At 41.0% G+C, this 18,621-nt stretch overlaps 1 protein-coding gene across 1 annotated transcript in view; it reads right to left on the reverse strand.

Moving 5' to 3' along the window:
- The window catches only part of BAHCC1 (BAH domain and coiled-coil containing 1), a 179,919-nt gene that overhangs the window by 138,920 nt on the left and 22,378 nt on the right, over positions 1 to 18,621 (reverse strand). Inside the window, exon 2 of the mRNA XM_069064081.1 lies at positions 17,445 to 18,069. Coding sequence (XP_068920182.1) covers positions 17,445 to 17,628 — 184 coding nt within the window. The 5' untranslated portion in view covers positions 17,629 to 18,069. The remainder of the gene's footprint in view (positions 1 to 17,444; positions 18,070 to 18,621) is intronic.

Raw genomic sequence — 18,621 nt, forward strand, 5'->3', positions numbered from 1 at the left:
GAAGGAAGGAAGGAAGGAAGGAAGGAAGGAAGGAAGGAAGGAAGGAAACAAAGAACTTTCCCTTATGTCCTCAGCCTACCATCCCATGTTTTCTTTTTTCTTTCACAGTCAAACTTCAACAAAGAATAATTTACACTCACTACCTCCCTTTTTTCACCTCCCACTCATTCCTTGAAATCTGGTTTCTGTCCTCATCACTCTACTGAAATTGCTCTAAGGTCACCAGTGACCTCTTAATTAACAAATCCAATGGATTTTCTCAGTTTTCATTCTCCAGAACCTCCTTGCAGCTTTTGATACTGACAACAACCCCTTCCTTCTTAAAAAAAAATTCCCCTTTGTTTTGCCAGACATCCTCCTGGCTATTCTCCCACATCTTTGACCATTCCCTATCTGTCTTAAATTGGTACCTTCTTCTCTTCTTTGGATAAAATTTGCCTTCAACCTTGAATTCTTCTCCTCTTGATCTATGCCTCTTTCTTCCTATGGAATAAAATCCTACTAAAATAAAGTTCCAGCTCTTTGGGTTGGCATTCAAGACCTACATTTTTGCCCCGATCCATATTTCTAACTTTGTCTATTTTCTACCACTGCCGTACCCAAACCTTATAAAGACAGCTTACCTGCCCCCATCTCTGAACCTCTGGCCATGCTGTTCTCTTTGCCTAGAATACCCTCCTGTCTTCACCTACAAAAACTCCAGTCATCCTTCAGATTCCAGTTCAAATTGTCATGTCCTTCATGAAGTCCCCCAAGTTACCCTAGCAAGAGTGAGCCCTTCCCCATGAACCTTCCTGGCATTTTGTACCTAGTCCTTATTTGTGCCTGTCTTATTGTCCTTGCTAGATTGTAAATTCCTTGATGATGAGACTTAAATACCTTTGTATTTCCCACAGTGCTTTGCCAACAGTGAATATGCAATAAATTTTTGATGAATAAATGAATGAATGAGTTAATGAATGAATGGTAAAATAGGAATGTGCCAGATCCTTGCTGAGCCCCTCTGCCCTTGGGTTTTATGCTGAGTGAAGCAAAAATACCTTAAGCCTCTGGAAGCCCAAATTTCAGCAAAGAAACTCCTTAGAGCACTGAGATCTAGCAGAAAAAGTCACCACGTGTGATGGAACAGCAATTGGTGAAGCTCTAGCCTGGCTGGATGACATTATGGCCTGGTAATGAGAAATCTTTTCAGTTCCAGACAGGTTCTATACTGGTAGCCCTGGATACCCTCCAGAGGAGGATAATCCAGTGTAGATATCACTGGAGAAGGAAAGAGAAATGATGCCAAATTCTCTCCCTCTGGGTTCTTCTTCCCTCCCTTACCCACTTATTCCCCCGCTAACTTCTCAGTATGTGCCATTATTTCCTATTTATTGTTTAGCACAAAAATGTAAACTTCTTTCTCAGTCTCATGTTGTGTGTCACACATAGCCCTATCAACAACCTTAACACTTCTGGAAATGACAGATGCTGAGCAGGTAAAACCACACAGAGAGTCATTGCGGGGGGTGTCCTCTTGCAGGAAGAGGACAGGAATTCCCTCCTCTCACACCCCCTTCTCCAGCTTTTTTTCCTGGCTTTCATCAAACCAAAGTAAGAATGCTGCTCCATCCCTTCCTGCTCTTCCTTGCCCCACCCCCAGTCATGAGATACCCCAGACTTCTCTACATCTTCTTTCCTTCACAGCCATTTTCATAATCTATTCGGTAACAATTCTGAGGAAAGGAAGAGACCTGAGATAATATGGTTAATGGAAAAAACTGACTCTGGAGCCAGAAAACTTTAATTTTAATCCTGGATCTCCTGCTTATTACCTATATAGCAGTGCACAAGATCCTTCACCTTTCTATACATTATGTCCCCTCTCTGTAAAATAAAAGGTTTGTACTGGAGAATCTTTAAGATTGCTTCCACTTCTAAATTCTATGATCCATTGTTTCTCCAACCCCCCCGCCAAAGTATTTTCAGGAAAGGAGAGAAGAGAAGAGAGAGAAAAGAGGAGAGGAAGTGCTTAAGAGAAAGAAGAGAAGAGAGACTGCATTTGTATACTTTGTCAGGCAACTACCACCTAGCTACAACCAGAATGTGCAGAGAACATAGCAAGGACAAACTTGCCCCAAATCTGGGTTCTCTAGGAAGCTGAGTGCTATTGGTTTCAGAAGCATTAAAAGAGGAACTCTGGACTTGGAATGGAGGTTAAAGAATGCAGTTTAGATATAGACCTTGTTTTAAAGAGAAGAGTCTGGAGATGAAAGGTGGACTGAGGAAGGAGAACCATTTTTCTGATGCAAAGTTCACAAAACTATAAATTTAGAAACAGAAAATACCTTAGAAGTCATATAATCTAACCCTCTCCTTTTATATCAGGAAAGAGGTAAAACCACTTGCCCAAAGTCACATGGGTTATAAGTGGAAGAACAAGGATTTGACTCTAGATATGACAAACTTTCCATTCTACCATTCTTCTTTCCTCTTCCTTCCCAGCTTAATTTCCTCCAGGGTCTAGCAAATATTTCCAAAGGTCTATGATTTCATCCCATCTTTTCAGATTAAATTCCATTCACACCTCTCTAATAGAGCTTACAAATTCTTGTGGACCCCCCCCCCAATATCCATCACCTTATGGGCAATAAATAATTTGGTGATAGAAGTTTCCGAAAGCTGACCATTTTACTAACACCAGTAACTTTGCCTGGCAATTAATGAAGAGACATTTAAGACAAAGCAGGGAGGGTGGTGCTAAACCCAAAGGCAACACTTTTCCCACTTAAAACCTTACCTATAGAGACCCTTGGGGAAAAGAGATAATCTACAAAATTTAAAGATGACACTCAGCCCATAACATCAACAAGTTCAGGTGTATATATGTACAGAAAGGTAAGCAGGTTAAAAACAAAACAAAACAAAACAAAACTAGAACCATCTGACCTCTGACTAAACTAATTTACAATGTTGCAGGAGAAAAAAGGTGATTACTCACACAGCCAGATGTAGTTCCTGATGAATTATATTTAATGTTGCTATGTAATTGCAACCTACGTTCTTAGGTATATTGTATAAATTACAGGTTTCATCATGCAATGGGTTATTGTTTGTTTTATTGATACGTGTTTTTATTCCCATATACTATTATACATACCATGTTTCCCCGATAATAAGACACTGTCTTATTAATTTTTTTGGACAGAAAAACACCAGAGGGCTTATTTTCAGGGGAGGGCTTATTTTAATGAACATTGACAGCAATTTTAATAAACAGGTAAATGTGAACAAAAAAAATGTACCTTTATTCAATAAGCAAACCACTGGGGAAGAACAGGATGACGCGCTCACTGCTGCAGCTCTGATTGGATGCAGCTTGGAGTGCGGCGTGCGTTTCACGGGGGAGAGGGGGAACGGTGCATACAGAGGGTACCGTAATGTAGCGTGTAGCACAGGGGATCACCTTCACTACAGTAGCAATCTCAATAGGGCTTATTTTCAGGGGAGGGCTTATTTTAGAGGAATCTTACACAGTAAGGGGAGGGCTTATTTTCGGGATAGGTCTTATTATCGGGGAAACACGGTATATTGTTATTATAACTTATTATGTTATTCTGACTAATGTTCCAATGTTTCCCCCCCTCCTCCTTTGCACACAGTGCAAGTATTAGCATATTTGGGGATATACCATTACTATGGATTTTATATGATTTTTTAAAATCATTTTTTAAATGATTTTTCAGGGACTGAAAAATTACCACTCATAGGGAGAAATAAGACCCCCAGTTTCAACTCCCTCCCACAGAGACTATGGATACTGTTACTTTTTCTTTAAAAGGGAGTAGACTCTGAGGGGAGATAAAGTGTTACTGTCATTCCGGAAGGAATTAATTATTGTGGCTCAAAAGAGATGGTCTAAGGTACCAGCAGAAAGCCTGAGAGACTGAGTGAATCTGAAGAGGGATTTTTGGAGAACCAAGTTTAACTTGGGCTATGAAGGAGATACGATGTGGAGAGGATATCCTGAAGAGAATTGTTAAGAGAATTTACCACACTATGAAAACTAAATTCTTGAGCTATCATTTCAGTGTCTGAGAAGGAGTTAGCATCTGCAGTTACAGGCTGTGATCTTTTTCATGTCAGAGCTGATATACTGTTAAAATATTTAAATGTCTGTGTTTTTTTACCTTGTTAATGAATTGTAAAGACATCAACTTTAATGTTATTGAAGCCTATGAGAGCAGAGGGTTGAAAAAAAAGGAAGGCATAAATGTGTGTATACACATATATACATATATGGAAATTTCAATACAAACTAGTGATTATAGGATAGAATACCCATAGTACCATAGGACAAGAGATCTGGAAGAACCTTAGAGGTCACCTGGCCAAGCCCCTCATGTTACAGATAAGATGCCACAAAGATGATGAAGTATAGCTAATGTTGCTTTGTTATTGCAACCTTTATTTTGTATAGATTGCTTATTTCACTATTCAATGAGCTATTTCTATTGTTTGTTACATCAATACAGGCAGCGTTATACATGTATTATTCTATATACTTATTGTTGCTACTGCTGCATTTTTCTTCTTGCCTGTACTACTAACATGCACATGTACATACTGTATGTATAAATTACATGTAATATGTATGTCTTATAAATGATTTTCACTGTTATGTGTTTATTATACATGATATTAATGTTGATTTGATGTAACCCAATGATTTTTTTTTTGGAGGGGGGGAAGGCAAGGCAATTGGGGTTAAGTAACTTGCCCAAGGTCATGCAGCTACTAAGTGTGTCAAGTGTCTGAGGCCGGATTTGAACTTAGGTCCTCCTGACTCCAGGGCCGGTGCTCTATTCATTGTGCCACCTACCTGCCCCAATCCAATGATTTTTAAGAGATTGAAACATTTTGGGCATGGGGGAAAAAGGTAACCCTAGTTTAAATGGCCTTCCCTACAGAAAATACAGATACTGTTATTATGTCTTTAAGAGAAAATAAAACATTGGGGAGTTAGTTTAACTGTTGTATAGAAACAGTTAACTGTCATGGTCTAGACTTTGTATGAAGCACAAAGAGAAGGTCCTTTCTTCAAGGATGAAACAAGTTAATCGTCATGGAGAAAGAGTCTGAAGAGACATTTGAGAGGAATGAGTTTAACTCTTTTTCTGTGGTGAAGACATATGGAGAAGAAACTTATAAGTGCCATCCTTAGAGAGCAGAAAATTGTTAAGACTTTGTTTTCAGCACTGAGGAAGAGTCAGCAGTGGATGATAGGTGACTGGTGGTGATCTTTCTCATAAAGCAACTAGTGATTCAACAACCAATCTATCCAAGAAGGGCTCTAAGAGGGTTGGGCCTCAAATAGTAGGTATTGCTTTTTCAGTTTTTATCGATAAATTGTTTTGAAACATCATAGCCCAAATGAATGCCCCCACAATACACAATTGTGGGTAGGATTTCCATAGGTGAAGATAAAGGGTAAAATGTTCCTGGTAGGAAGATGGTAAGCAAAAGCACACAGGGCAGGGAAGATGAAAATGTCATTGAATTTGACTCCTGGAAGGAACCTGTAGAGATTGTGTTTCAGGGAACTATGAGCAGATCAGTTTGTTTGGAGCAGAGAGTTCAGCAGAAGAGTAGTAGGAGGTCATTATATTAGATAGTTTAGATGGCCTTGAATTCCAGGTTAATGAATTTAAATATTATCCAGTAGGCAATTGAGGAGAGAGGCCTGGAGCTAAATGATTTGGAGAGTTTTAAGGAGTAGAATGACATAAGCAGAGCCACACTTTAGGAAAATTAAAGTGGTGGCAGCATATTGGGAGGATTAGAGAGAGCAGAGGAAAAAGACTAACATGCAGAAAACAGTTAGAAGGTGATTACAATTGTTTTGTCAGAGAGGTAGGGGACTACAAGGGAAGAATGTTGAACATACTGTCAGAAATGGTCTCTGTACCCCTTGTTAGTGCTTAACGGTTTTTCTTTGATATAATGGAAGGTTTAATTAGGAGGAAAGAGGAGGGGTATGTCTAAAAATGTGATGTGAAAATCAAAAGTATCAGTAAAACTTTTTTTAACTGTCTAAGTATGAGAAGATAAGACAATGGAAATAAAAGAAAGTAGCGGGTGAGAGATATTTTAATATTTGCTAGACTGGGGAGATGGGTGATGCGACCTAGGAAAGAAGCTGGTGAGACCAGAGTTTTTTCTTCTTTTTCCTTCTGCTTCTACCTCCTTCCTCCCTGTCTTTCTTTGGCAGCCCTACCCAGTAACCTGTGAGGCAGATACATACTGGGCTGTTGGCTTAAGGAGAAGTGGAGTCCATTTGGCTTCCTTGCTACCTGAAGTATAAAAAGACTCTGACAAGTGGGAATCGGTGTCAGAGGATATACCTGAGTTCATGACTTAGCTTGACTCATTGCTATGGTGACAGGAGGAGAATATATCCTTTTTTAGAAGCTATATTCTTTTAATTTCCTATTATTAGTAAAGTCTTCTTTATTGAACTTTGTGGTCCACAAGTGGCCTGTTCCATTTTAAACCCCCAACCTGAATCATTGGACCAGCCTAACTTTAGCCTAGTTCAATATACTATGGATCAATAAAACCCATCCCAACTACTGGAAAACAATCCAAAGCTCATGCATACATGCTTATATATCTAAATTCACATATAAATATTGTACACCACATACATTTGATATACTCATATGTGCATGTTACATATATGTAATTTTTACATGTGCATGGTCAAAGCACAATCCATGCTACTAGTAAGTCAGTAGGGGTGTTATTTTATATGTCCATACTTTTTTTTTATATGGAGACATATTTGGGCATTTACTGATCATCAAATAAAAGGTATTTATATTTATAAATTATATTTATATTGAAAGCTGAACTCATTGTCTCCTCACCTAAACATTTGTGTAAATAGCACCACTGTTTTGCCCTTATTTACAGTTCTTTTCTCTCCTCTTCCAAATCCAACCTCTTGGCTCATTGGGTTTCTTGACATTTCACTACCACTACCATATTCTAGGCCTTCATCATTTCATAATTAGATCACTTCAACAGCCCTCTAGATGATTCTTCTGATTCTGGTACCTCCTTGCTACAACTGAATCTAGAGAAGGCTGCTTAAATAATCAAACTCAGATACTGCTTTCATTATTAGCACATTCCCCTCCTAAACTGACCTACAACGGCTCTCTTCGCCTGTAGGATCAAATTTAAGTTCTTTTGCCAGGCCTTCATTCATTGCTTCCTCCCAACCCTTTCGATCTCCAATCTTCCTAATCTTTTATCTTCTCTGTCCAATAAAGTCCTTCTATTTAGCTTCTACATGCATTAATTCCTTCAACAAACATATATTGGAAGCCAGCTATTCTTGAGACACTTTGCTGGCTGCTGGCAGGCTGAGGAGAGATGGGTGCCTGCTCTGGAAAAGCTTACATTCTACTTGGAGGGCTGAGACACAGACACATGACAATTTAATTAGCCACAAAAACAATTTAGGATAAGTTCTAGGACAAAGGCGGGTTTTCTTTCCTCATCACCCCCTATTCAATAAACTCCAGTGGCTTACTATCATCTCCTGGATAAAATATAAATGTTTAAATTTGGCATTCAAAGTCATTCACCATCTGTCACACTCCCCTCCCTAACAACCTTTAGAAGCTTCTTACACCTTTACTCTCCCCCCATGCATTCTTTGATCAGTGACCATGGTCTCCTTGCAGTGCCTCAAACAAGATGCTGTCTCTCCTCTCCAGGCACTTTCACTGACTTTCTCCTATGTCTGCAATACTCTATCCCCTCATTTCTGCCTCGTGGCTTCCTTCAAGTCCCAGCCAAAATCCTACCTTCTAGAGGAAGCCTTTCCTGATTCCCCCTTAATTCTAATTTTCTTCTATGATTGTCTTCAATTTATCCTTGAGATATGTTGTTTGTACATAGTCCTTTTCATGTCATAGCCTCTAAGAGTTCCTTAAGACTAGGGATTGTCTTCTGCCTCTCAGTGTCTCCAGCACTTAGCACAATGTCAGGCACATAGTAGGTGCTTAACAAATGTTTATTGATTGGTTGGATTGACCTTTATTGATTGGCTGACATTTTGCATAGCGTAGCACTGGATGTAAAATGCAATAGGTACTCGAATGAATCAAATTAATTGCATGCCTCTTGATCCTCTACCTCCCCTGCATCCCCCCTCTTCCCCACCCCCACCCCCAAGGTTAAATGAAATGGGCTGCTTATGTAGTCTTAAGAATACTGTAAAGAAAACAGTATGGATTCTTTATTAAATAGGCAGAAGGAATAAGGGGGGAGGGGGAGCAGGAAGGAAACCAACCCACCTGTCTATCCCTTCCCCCCTCCCCCAGGCCAGAATGAAAAATGCTTCCTGGTTGATCCCAATCTGGAATTTAATCCATCAGGACAGCTGCAGCGATAGCCAGCTGATGCAAGTCCACATCACAACTTGGACACTAAAGGCTTATGTCTCATAGGCCAGGAGCTTGATTGAAGTACAGCATTTACCATAATAACTGAGGGATAGGGTTTCTGAACAATCTCATACCACCAATGAGATGTACATGCTGATCAGCTCCAATCAGCTCCTTATGCATAAATTTTCCACAGCAGCTTACTTGCAACAGGGCAATGGAAGGTAGAAAGTATTATTATATATTACAACAAAGAGAGGGGTCCCATGCATTGACAAATATTCTTGCATGATCTAAATGGCATATTATCTCATAAAAATGTCAGAGTGGCAGAAAGTTAGAGCTAAACATGAAGTTCTAAGCATGCAAGCACACCACACCTGCAGGCACTTTTCAGAGACTGAGCTCCAGGTTTTATTTTTATTTCTACACATTTTATTCCAGTTATATTTTTGAGGTTCAGAGACGTTGATGGTGGTGAGGGAAGTCTGGGGTGGGGAATGTTCCTTTGATACATGGGGTTCTAGGGTAAATACTACATCTGCTGGGAAAGGGTGATTCCTCTGCATGTTGAAACTTTTCTACAATGTGGTGACCATGAGACTTTTTTTTTAATCATACACCTTAGCTCTCCACCTGAGAACTATTTCCTTCAAAGTAGTCACCTTCGATACTTATTCCACTGATGCTGTCATTGTTCAGAACACGTCTGGAACTTCTCTATGGGAAATGCCTTCAGAGCCCAGGGTACATTCTTTTGAATATCCTCTGTGGTGGAAACTATTAATCCATTGAGGGTAGATTTGATTTTTGGAAACAGCCAAGAATCATAAGGAGCCAAGTCTGGTAAATTAAGTGGAGTTATCAAAATGGAATATCATTTTGAGTCAGAAATGAGATGTGACCATAAAGCAATGAAGCTGCTTTTCTAAGGTGGCTTATAAACTGGCTCAAAAGGAGATTCCCATAGAGGAATTCAATGAATATTTGAGCAAAAGCCGTCATCTTTGGGATATATCTAGCCTCCCAAGGCAACTGCTTTGAAGAATACAACACATCATTTGGATATGTAAGTACTGGGGGATGTGTGAAAAAATATATATGTAATAAATATACATAATATATACTTGTTACTTTGTAGTTTTACCTTAGAGGGACAGAAATACAGAATATGAAAGGGCCTGTATCCAAATCATTACTTTGAATACTGAGATGGAAGGAGTATTTTGTATTTGATGGTAGCTTCTATTAATACATGGTACTGAAGTTGTTATTAGTGGCTCCAGAGTCAAAATGCCCTGTCCAGCTAGCACAAGGAAGGATTGAATAAAAAGAATCCCAGAGCCTTGAGACAAATCAATCAGTACCATCTTGCTTAGAGCAAACAGGTTTTCCTGATGGCACTGACTGGGCTCTTTAACTAGACCTCAGGCATTTCTAGCCCTAGGAATATGAACTTTTGCCCTATCCCCATCAGGACCTTGGAGTTCAAGGCATTCTGGGAACTGTAGGCTTTTGGGTTTTTGTTTTTTTTTTTTTTGAGATTCCCGGAAACCTTAGTGGTCTTTCTGGAAGGCTGCTGAGTAGGAGAGACACCAAGATGAACAGAAGACAAAGCAGAAATCCAACAGAATTATCCAAAGCAGGTCTCTTTGGATCTAAGGATCTCTGAGCATTTAAGAATCCTTGAGAACTGGCTAATAGTATTAATTGAGGACTTCTGTTGAACAAAATAAATTTTTAAAAAATATGTTCTAGTCTTGACAAAAAAACACACCAACCAATCATGAGATCATAGAGCTTGGGAAGACAGCTTCAGTGAGTGGCATTGGTTATTTATTTCAGGCACACATACCAATGTCTTTTATTGTGGTTGGGTAATTTGGAAACCCTAACCCAGAGAATTCCTCCCAGACAGACCAACATTATCACCAAATTTGTTCCAACATCACATTTCTATCATGTTCTTTGGTCACATTTCCTCTACTACCACTATCACTGTAGCCCATCCTTGGAAGCCAAGGTGTGTGCAGGAGGTTAGGGGAGGGTCAAAGAAGGAAATTGAAAAGGAAGAAGAATGATGAGTTCCGGGAAGTGGCCCCATTGGCCCAGACTATTCAAAAGGGGCAAAAAGCCATTAAATGCTGGGGTTTCAGGGAGAGGATAATCCAAAGCACTGTACATTCATATTATTTACATGTACAACCTGCTCCAGTGATACGTTAGTTGACAGTATACGTGCTATCAACTTGCTGAAGTGTATCTTACTCACTCTTAACGGTACACCATTTATCAATTTAAAATAATCATTTTACTTTTTATTCTTTTTCTTTCTTCTCTCCCCCACAGCTGTGATTCACCTTCAAGCTGGTCTTTCCTCTATGGCCAGCCCCTCCACACCTTCCACCCCCAGGTGCCCACAAAACTGAGGGGCGAGGGGGGGAAATCTAATGTCCTGGGTTCCAAGGAAGCCACTAACAATGGATTTTGATTCTCGATCAGGTCCAAAGTGGTGTTCTGTTCCCACCCCTAACATCCAGTACAAACCTACTAACCTCCAAGAAATGACAAACTCCAGAAACCCCACCAATTAAATTTAAACTCATGAAAAGCTCGGTGGCTAGTAAATTATTATTTTTATTAGCTTGAACCAAGTTCTAGTAAGAGAGAGTCAACTTACTCCCATGAATGGTTCTTTAACTCCTTAATTTATTTAACTCTGTGCTCTTTGCCAAAGCCTGGAATATTTTTAGCTCATTCTGTTGTTGGATTTGGCTTTTTTATGTGTGTTTCTGAGGGGTATTTTTAGCTTAATACATGTTATTCTAACAGCCTCCTATGCATTTCATTCTGCCTATGCTGGCTGTGTTGTCCCCTGTCTCGAAGCAAGATGAAGGAGATTTCTAAGAATAACTGGTGTACCTTTTTTTTCCAGGGGAGATGTGCTATTTGCTCAGCGATTCTCTCAGCCTCTCTCCCTAATTTGCCTTATTATTCACGTGACCTGGATATTCCTATAGAAAAATTCGGCATCTCCTTATAGAAATAATTAGAGATGATGGCAGTGTGATCCCCACTGGTAAAAACCACATTCCAAAAATGAGCTTTGATTTCAGAGAGAGAGAGAACACCCACCGAAGCCTTGCATAACAATGTTCTGCCTGGCAGTTCAGGGCACCAAGCTCCTGGCTGGCAGTTCCTGCCTGTTTTCCCCGCATTTGCTTTGATGTCTCTTGCTCCTTGTCATTGAGAAAGAAAGATGGTTGGATTCTTTGGGAAAGCAGCCTTTGAAAAGTAACTCTTTTCACACCTATTTAATGTTGGTAACTGTTGCAGAAACACTCCTCTGTGTCAGAGAGTTAATGAGGTATTTACTAAAATGTATTTTTTTTCCTTTAAAAAAACACATAAGAAGAGAGGGGCAGGCCTTTATGAGGGTCTTTTCACACCAGGAAATGATCTTTCTTACAGAATTTTATGAGAACCGCAATCTACTGAAAGCTCTATTAGCACTTGAGAAGTTTCCATTTCTCTCACCATTTAGGGATCTCTCCACCCTGGTTTACCCCCAAAATAAAAGGGTTTGGGGGGTGGGGAGGGAATGCCATGTTTTGACTTTTGGTGTAAGATCCAATCACTGACACCAGCCCCCTCTCAATCTTCAGAAGCAATCCATTGTCATTTATACCCAAAGGAAATGAGAAAGAAAAGAAATTGGAGGGGCTTCTAGGTGGCGCAGTGAATAGAGCATGGGCCCTGAAGTCAGGAGTACCTGAGTTCAAATCCAGCCTCAGACACTTAACACACAAAAAAAATAGCCTTGTAACGTTGCACAAGTCACTTAACTCCAATTGCCCTCAAAAAAGCAAAAAAGAAAAGAAAAGGAATTGGAGGAGAGGGGGAGGGAAGAGAGAGGAAGAGGAGGAATCAGAAAGTCATCTGTTATATCTGTACATAGAAATCAAAGTGGAGATTAACTCCTCACCCCAGATTGTAGATAGCATTCAAGTGTTGACTAGTAGTCACACTAGGTGACCTCTGAGACCCTTACCAATTCCCCACTTCCTACTCCCAAACCAAAAAAGCTAGGTCTCAATTCCAGGTGAATTTCCAATTTTCAAGTGAATTACAGAAATAATCAATTGCTTGGTTTCTCCAGTTTGTCTTAGCACCAAGAAGGAAAAAGAAGAAAAAGGAAGACAGAAGAGATAAACCACAGCATCATAAAGGAATACATATATATGTATATGTAAATATAAATTGTTATATTTGGAGTTTTACCCAAGATATAACTATCTCTCCTGACTAAATATCCAGCATGATGTGGAAATCCCAATTGCTTGACAAAGAGTAGGCTGATGAAAAATCTTGGGTTGGTTCATTGTTGATTCTCTTTCTTCCCCCACCCCCCACCCCCCTAACTTTCACAGCTTTGACTCTGGACCATCTGTATTAGAGACAAATTCTAACACTGCACTAAAAATAATGATACCAAACATTTTAATTGCACCTTTTTGTGACAAGGTTACTATAACAGCACTTTACCATAAAATCCTACAGCTCGATTATAAAACTATCAGCACTTTCATTTTAAGAAAAAACAATTGGAGGGGTGGCTAGGTGTTGAAGTGAGTAAGAGTGCTGGCCCCTGAGTTGGGAGAACCCAGAATCAGTTCAGGCCTCAGACACTTACCCACACAAAATAACTGGCCATGTAACCTTGGGCAAGTTACTTAACCCCAATTGCTTAAAAAAAAAAAAAAGAAAGAAAGAAAAAACAATTGGAAAAGCATTCTAAGCCTGACTTCCCTTTCAAAGTCTCCTGCAGCTGATTAAAAAACACACACACACACACACACACACACAAAACCAACAACACTATATGCAAAAGAGGAGAGAACAGCTCTCTCTCCTTAGAGAGAGAAATCTATAGCAAGAGAATTCCACAGCAGAGAGACTAAGAACCCAATCTATTGCCAATGGAATCTAACTGGATTGAACAGGACACAATGGGCAGCTGTGAAAATGCAGCTCTCTTAAAAGATCGGTTAGAATCTATCTCCCTCAATAGATCATTTAATGCCCATCTTACAATTGGACAAATGGGGGGGGGGGTAGCATAATTTGCCTTGTTCTCCTTTATCAGGCATTCTTCCTTGATGGAAGGATCCATACTGAGACCTAAGAACAGGTCTATATAATATCCAAACAATCAACTAAAAAGAGAAAAATTCAGTTTTTTTGGAGAACATGATAGTATGGTGGAAAGAAGAGCCTGGGAGCTAGAATGCCTCTATCCCAGTTCTGCTACTTAATTATTTTGGCTTGACCTAGGGCAAATCAACTCACCTATTTGGCCTTCAGCTTCTTCTTCCTTCATAAAATGCGGTAAAATGTAAACATTTGCCTTGCCTGATTCATAATGGTTGTAGTAAACTTCAAATGAGAGAATGCATTTAAAGTGCTATAGGAGTATGTTACCATTAAGGTGCATGGTGTTCTGTTTTATTTTTTTTTTTTTTAGAAAATGCCTTTTTCTTTAAAAAAAAAAAAGACAACCTTGTTTTCATTGTTTAGATGTAGTCCAAGGCAATTTACATTGATTTATTGGTTTTATTTTTCCCCCAAAATGTAATTTGACTAGATTTTTTAGAAGTTCATCTACCTGGTGTAGTGGCTTTCACTTTTGTCTAATACTATCCCCTATATCAACAACAAAAAAAAATGGTCTTCAAACCACTTTCAGAAGGAATTGTCTATACTAGCCAGTTTTCAGCTTCCATATTTACCAGAGAATGTCTCCTGTCACAAAAGTTCTAAATAGCCAAGTATCTTCTACCTGTTTTTGTCACTCTGAAACCTTCCTTTGGGCTAGTAGGGGAAAGAAGAAAATGACTGGGTGAGTGGGGAGGGTCAGGACAGAGTTCAGATCAAATGAGCTCTTGGTCTTTTTTGAAGCCTTCAACTTATCCCTGAGGAAACCCCCTGGGTTCCCTCCATTGGAACCAGATGTAATGGGGGGGGGGATTTTGTTGGGGGAGGGGATAGAGAGGGTTGAATGTGTGGGGTAAAGGAAGCAAAATAGCTAAAGGAGTTCAGGGCCTAGACTTGTCCCATTCTTAATATCTTTTTGCTGTCTATATTCAAAATGAGAACTTGGAATTATCAAATGGTAAACATTAGTACACCGAGATCTATAGTTACCTAGAGTGCAGGTTCAATTTCCATCCCTCTCCCCCTTTGGCTCTCATCTTCCTGAGAGACTTTTCTACAGTCCTGAATGACCAAAAAGAGGAGTTTCAAGCTGAGCATTGGCCCAATGGAAGCTGTGAGATATTGAATATGAAGGGGAGTGGGAGGTGAGAGGGAGTTGGGGAGGCATTAATTACCTGATCTCATTCAAAAATTGGCACCATCCCCACATAGCCTCATCTGTAGGGGAAGGCTGTTAGGCTTGTGGTCAGTCCCCAGCCTGTCTCTGCATTATAATTAAATACTCAGAGTCAAGATCCCAACCATAATTTATTTAACACTCATTTTTGATTCAATTTTACCTGCCCAGGCTAAAGAGCACTGGAATGTTTGGGAAAGAATTCTAGTCACCTAGAATGTTTGGGGAGGCATATCCTTCAGGCCTAGACACCTAGGGCTTGAGGGGCCTTTGCTCAGAGGGAACTTTAGGCTGTTCAGAAAAGATTTAGAGGCTAGGAGATCAAAGTTCTGCTGCTTTCTGTGTGATGACCATATTCAAGGGATCCTCTAAGGAACACCTTGAATTAAGAAAGTAGGGAAAGAGATATTTAATAAAAATAGAGGTAGGGGAAGAAAACATAAAATCAACAATTACACAACCAATTTTTTCTTTTCTTCCTCAGTTTTACATATAAAGGAAGGGAAATAAGGGGGGAAAACAAAAAAGGAAAAAAAATCAGAGAAAAGAGAGGTCAAATTTGGATCAGGAAATACTTGAATGGAAAAAGGCTGCAGATATAGGTTGTAATTATATAAAACAGCATGTTTGAAAGTGTCAAGATCACTGTGTTTGTTAGTGGCACTTTTGGGGATCTCACCATGCTATAAATGCTAAAAGCCCATTAGTAATTATGCAATTTTGTGTGTATGTTTTTCTTTTTAGGAAATTTATAGTCTTCTTTTTGAGTGCACTCCCAACTGACAACTTTCCTTCCAGCCTTGTCTGTGCTATCCTTTTTAATCCACATACTAATTGTAATCCCATTAAAGCAGATATAATTTTATTAGTATTCACAGTTCATCAAGCTAGCAATAATAACTGTTACTGCCTAATTTTTAAAACTGCAAAAAAAAGTCATGTTTAAAGCTAACTATAAACAAAGCCCAGCCAACCTGCATGATCCAAGAGCTAAACCACCTGATTACAGATCCACAGGCATCTCTTCCCAACAAGAGGTGACACATCAGTAATCTAATTCCCTTTCTCCAACATATAAAGTTAGATAATGACAACTCCACAACAAAATTTTCCCACTTTTTTCTACCTCAACATTATTTTCAAAATAATTAAATGTAAATCACAGGGAGAGAAAGGAATCTCCAACTTCACCAGTCTAAAGATTACTTTCCTAAGGACAGGAATAAAATAGTCAGGGGGCCATACACTGATGTAGAGGAAGGTGAATTCAGAAACTCCACAAGGTTCAGCAAATCAAACCTGATATTTTTTCAAAGTTTTCAAGTTTCTCCCTCAACCTTCAGCTTTCCTCCCCTTTACATTTTCAAGGGACCAACACCCAGCTTTATAGAAAAAGCCAAAACCAGAGGAGAGTTCTATTTCTCCCTTTCTAACAAATTCACAATACTGAGTCAAAATACTAAATGCAGAGGTCTTAAGGAAGCACACTCAGAATAACCACATTCCACCCAACTGTCTTTGGGGCCACAATGACCCCACAGATCCCTAGATGCTGAGGGTCATGCTCTCCTCCCTCTACCCCCACTTCCCAACACATGCAGCCCCAAACCCCTTTAACTAACAGATTTTTTTTTTTCTGAAAGGGTGCCTGTGAGTTCCCCGGGCCCTTTTGCTAGCCACGCTTTGTATGTCTTTAGCAGGATACCAGAGGCACTTGTTAAAGCTAATGCATCCCCTGCAAACCCATTCTCACCCTGACACTTCAAGGCTTTATATAGAAACAGGATTTTCTAGTCTTACACCAGCAGCCCCTATTAACACTAACCCTGTGCACACAACTGCCCCTAATCTGAAAAGGCCACTCTGAGTTCGACGCTGCTCCTTCCCCCCCCCCTTCCCCAAGCAAGAACAGCCGTTTTGTTCCACCAGAAAGCGCCTCCTTGTCCCAGCACCAGAATATCTTAAAGATGTTAATGCAGAAAAGAGGTTTCAACGGAATTTATTTTCTTTTGGAGGAGGAGTAGGGAGGAGGAGAAGTAGGAGGGAATCTTTATTTTTAGCTCCTTCTGCGGCTGTTCCTCTGAGTCCCAAGTGTACCCCGGCTCTAAAGGTCTATTCTATTCTCCCTGATAATAGTATGGAGAAGAATCAGATAACTGGGCCAGTGGAGCACAGAGCAAAATTCGGCTGGACCAAAACATTCCGAGACCACCAAAACCTTCGCCCATTTGTTTATAAGTCCCAAACTAGAAAATCCTCTAAACAGGAAAAAAAAAATTAATGAAATAAAATTAAACCAGTCTCCTAGATTAGAAAAAAAAATTTCTAGATCATCTCCAAATACACTCAAGTTTTTATTCGCTTCCCCCGACATCCCTTAGCCCTTAGAAAGTCTCCGTGGAAGAGAGCAAGAGAACCCAGAAATCCAGGGTAGTCAGCTCCCTGACACAGTGGCAGCCTCCAGGCAGAGGCCTCGGCAGCCTCCTCGCAGAGGCCTCGGCAGCCTCCTCAGCCTCCTGCCCGGGACTGCCCCAGAATTCCAGTACTTGGAAGAAGGACCCCTCCCTACAGTCCTGCCCCGAGGCTAGGGCTGGGTGGGCAGGAAGGACACTAACCTGTGTGCGTGGCCATGGGTAGAGGCGACTGGAAGTACTTGCCCGGCGGGAAGTGAGCCGGGTGCTGGACTGCGGGGCCTGCCGGGGCTAGGCGCGAGGCGGCGGCGGCTGCTGCGCTGCGATGGCCCAGGCTTCCGCGCTCAGAGAGGAGATGCGACGGCGGAGCGAAGTCCCGGCCATCCATGCCGGGGAGCCGGCAGCGGCGACTCCGGCCCCTAGCCAGCCGCCGCCGCCGCTGCCCTCCCCGCTCCGCCTACTCCTCCCCCCACTGCCGCTGAGGCTCCTCCGCTGGACTCGGAGTTCTAAGCGGCGGTAGCAGTAGCCCCGAGCGGCAGCAGCAGCCAGCCGGGAGCGCTGGTGGAAGAAGCAGAGGAGCAAAAAGAAACTGAATCCGAGGCCGAGTGAAACGGTGTTTGGGGGCAAGAAGGAAAGATGATCCTGGTGAGAGTAATGTGTTTTAAAAAAAATAATAAAAACAAAATAAAACTGATAATTAAACGATAACAGTAACAGGCAAAGCAGCCAAGAAGAGATCCGGAGTTAGGGACTAAATCCTTCAGCGGGTCAGCCGACTGGGGTCCTCTCGGGCTGGCCAGGTGCAGTTCCTGCGATCGGAGCTCATAGTCTGTGGAGTGAAGGAGAAAGATACTGTGATTCCGGCTCCGGGGTCCCCTGCGGCGCCCCCGCGCCTCCTCCCAACCCGGGCTTTTTCAAAGTGACCCTACAGTCAGACGGGATGTCCAGGGCATCGAGGTACCAGAATAGAGGGAGGAGTTAGTGGGGAGAGGCGAGGTGCATGTACAGAAAGTCACTGGGACAGATACTGAATTACTCCTACGGATGGACACATGAAAACACTAATATCGGTGGCCCATCGAGACACACAGACACGCAAACACATAGGGACATACACCCACACAAAGATCATAGAGATAATGAACACACACTCTCTCTCATAAATTAATGAAATCTTACAATGTCATCCCTCTCTCCAACCCCCTCCTCCTTTCTCTCCTCACTCTAGCTTGGGTTCCTTGTCCCTGGTTCGAAGATGTTTCTCACTTGGACAATGAAAACCCAAATCTATGAAGCCGTTCTTTCTCTTCTCCATCTCCATCTCCATCTCCTCTTCATCTCTCTCTCTCTCTCTCTCTCTCTCTCTCTCTCTCTCTCTCTC

This window comes from Petaurus breviceps, unplaced genomic scaffold (genome assembly GCF_028583685.1).
Source record: "Petaurus breviceps papuanus isolate PSGF00001 unplaced genomic scaffold, PetGlider_PUasm1.0 90617, whole genome shotgun sequence".
NCBI lineage: Eukaryota > Metazoa > Chordata > Mammalia > Diprotodontia > Petauridae > Petaurus > Petaurus breviceps.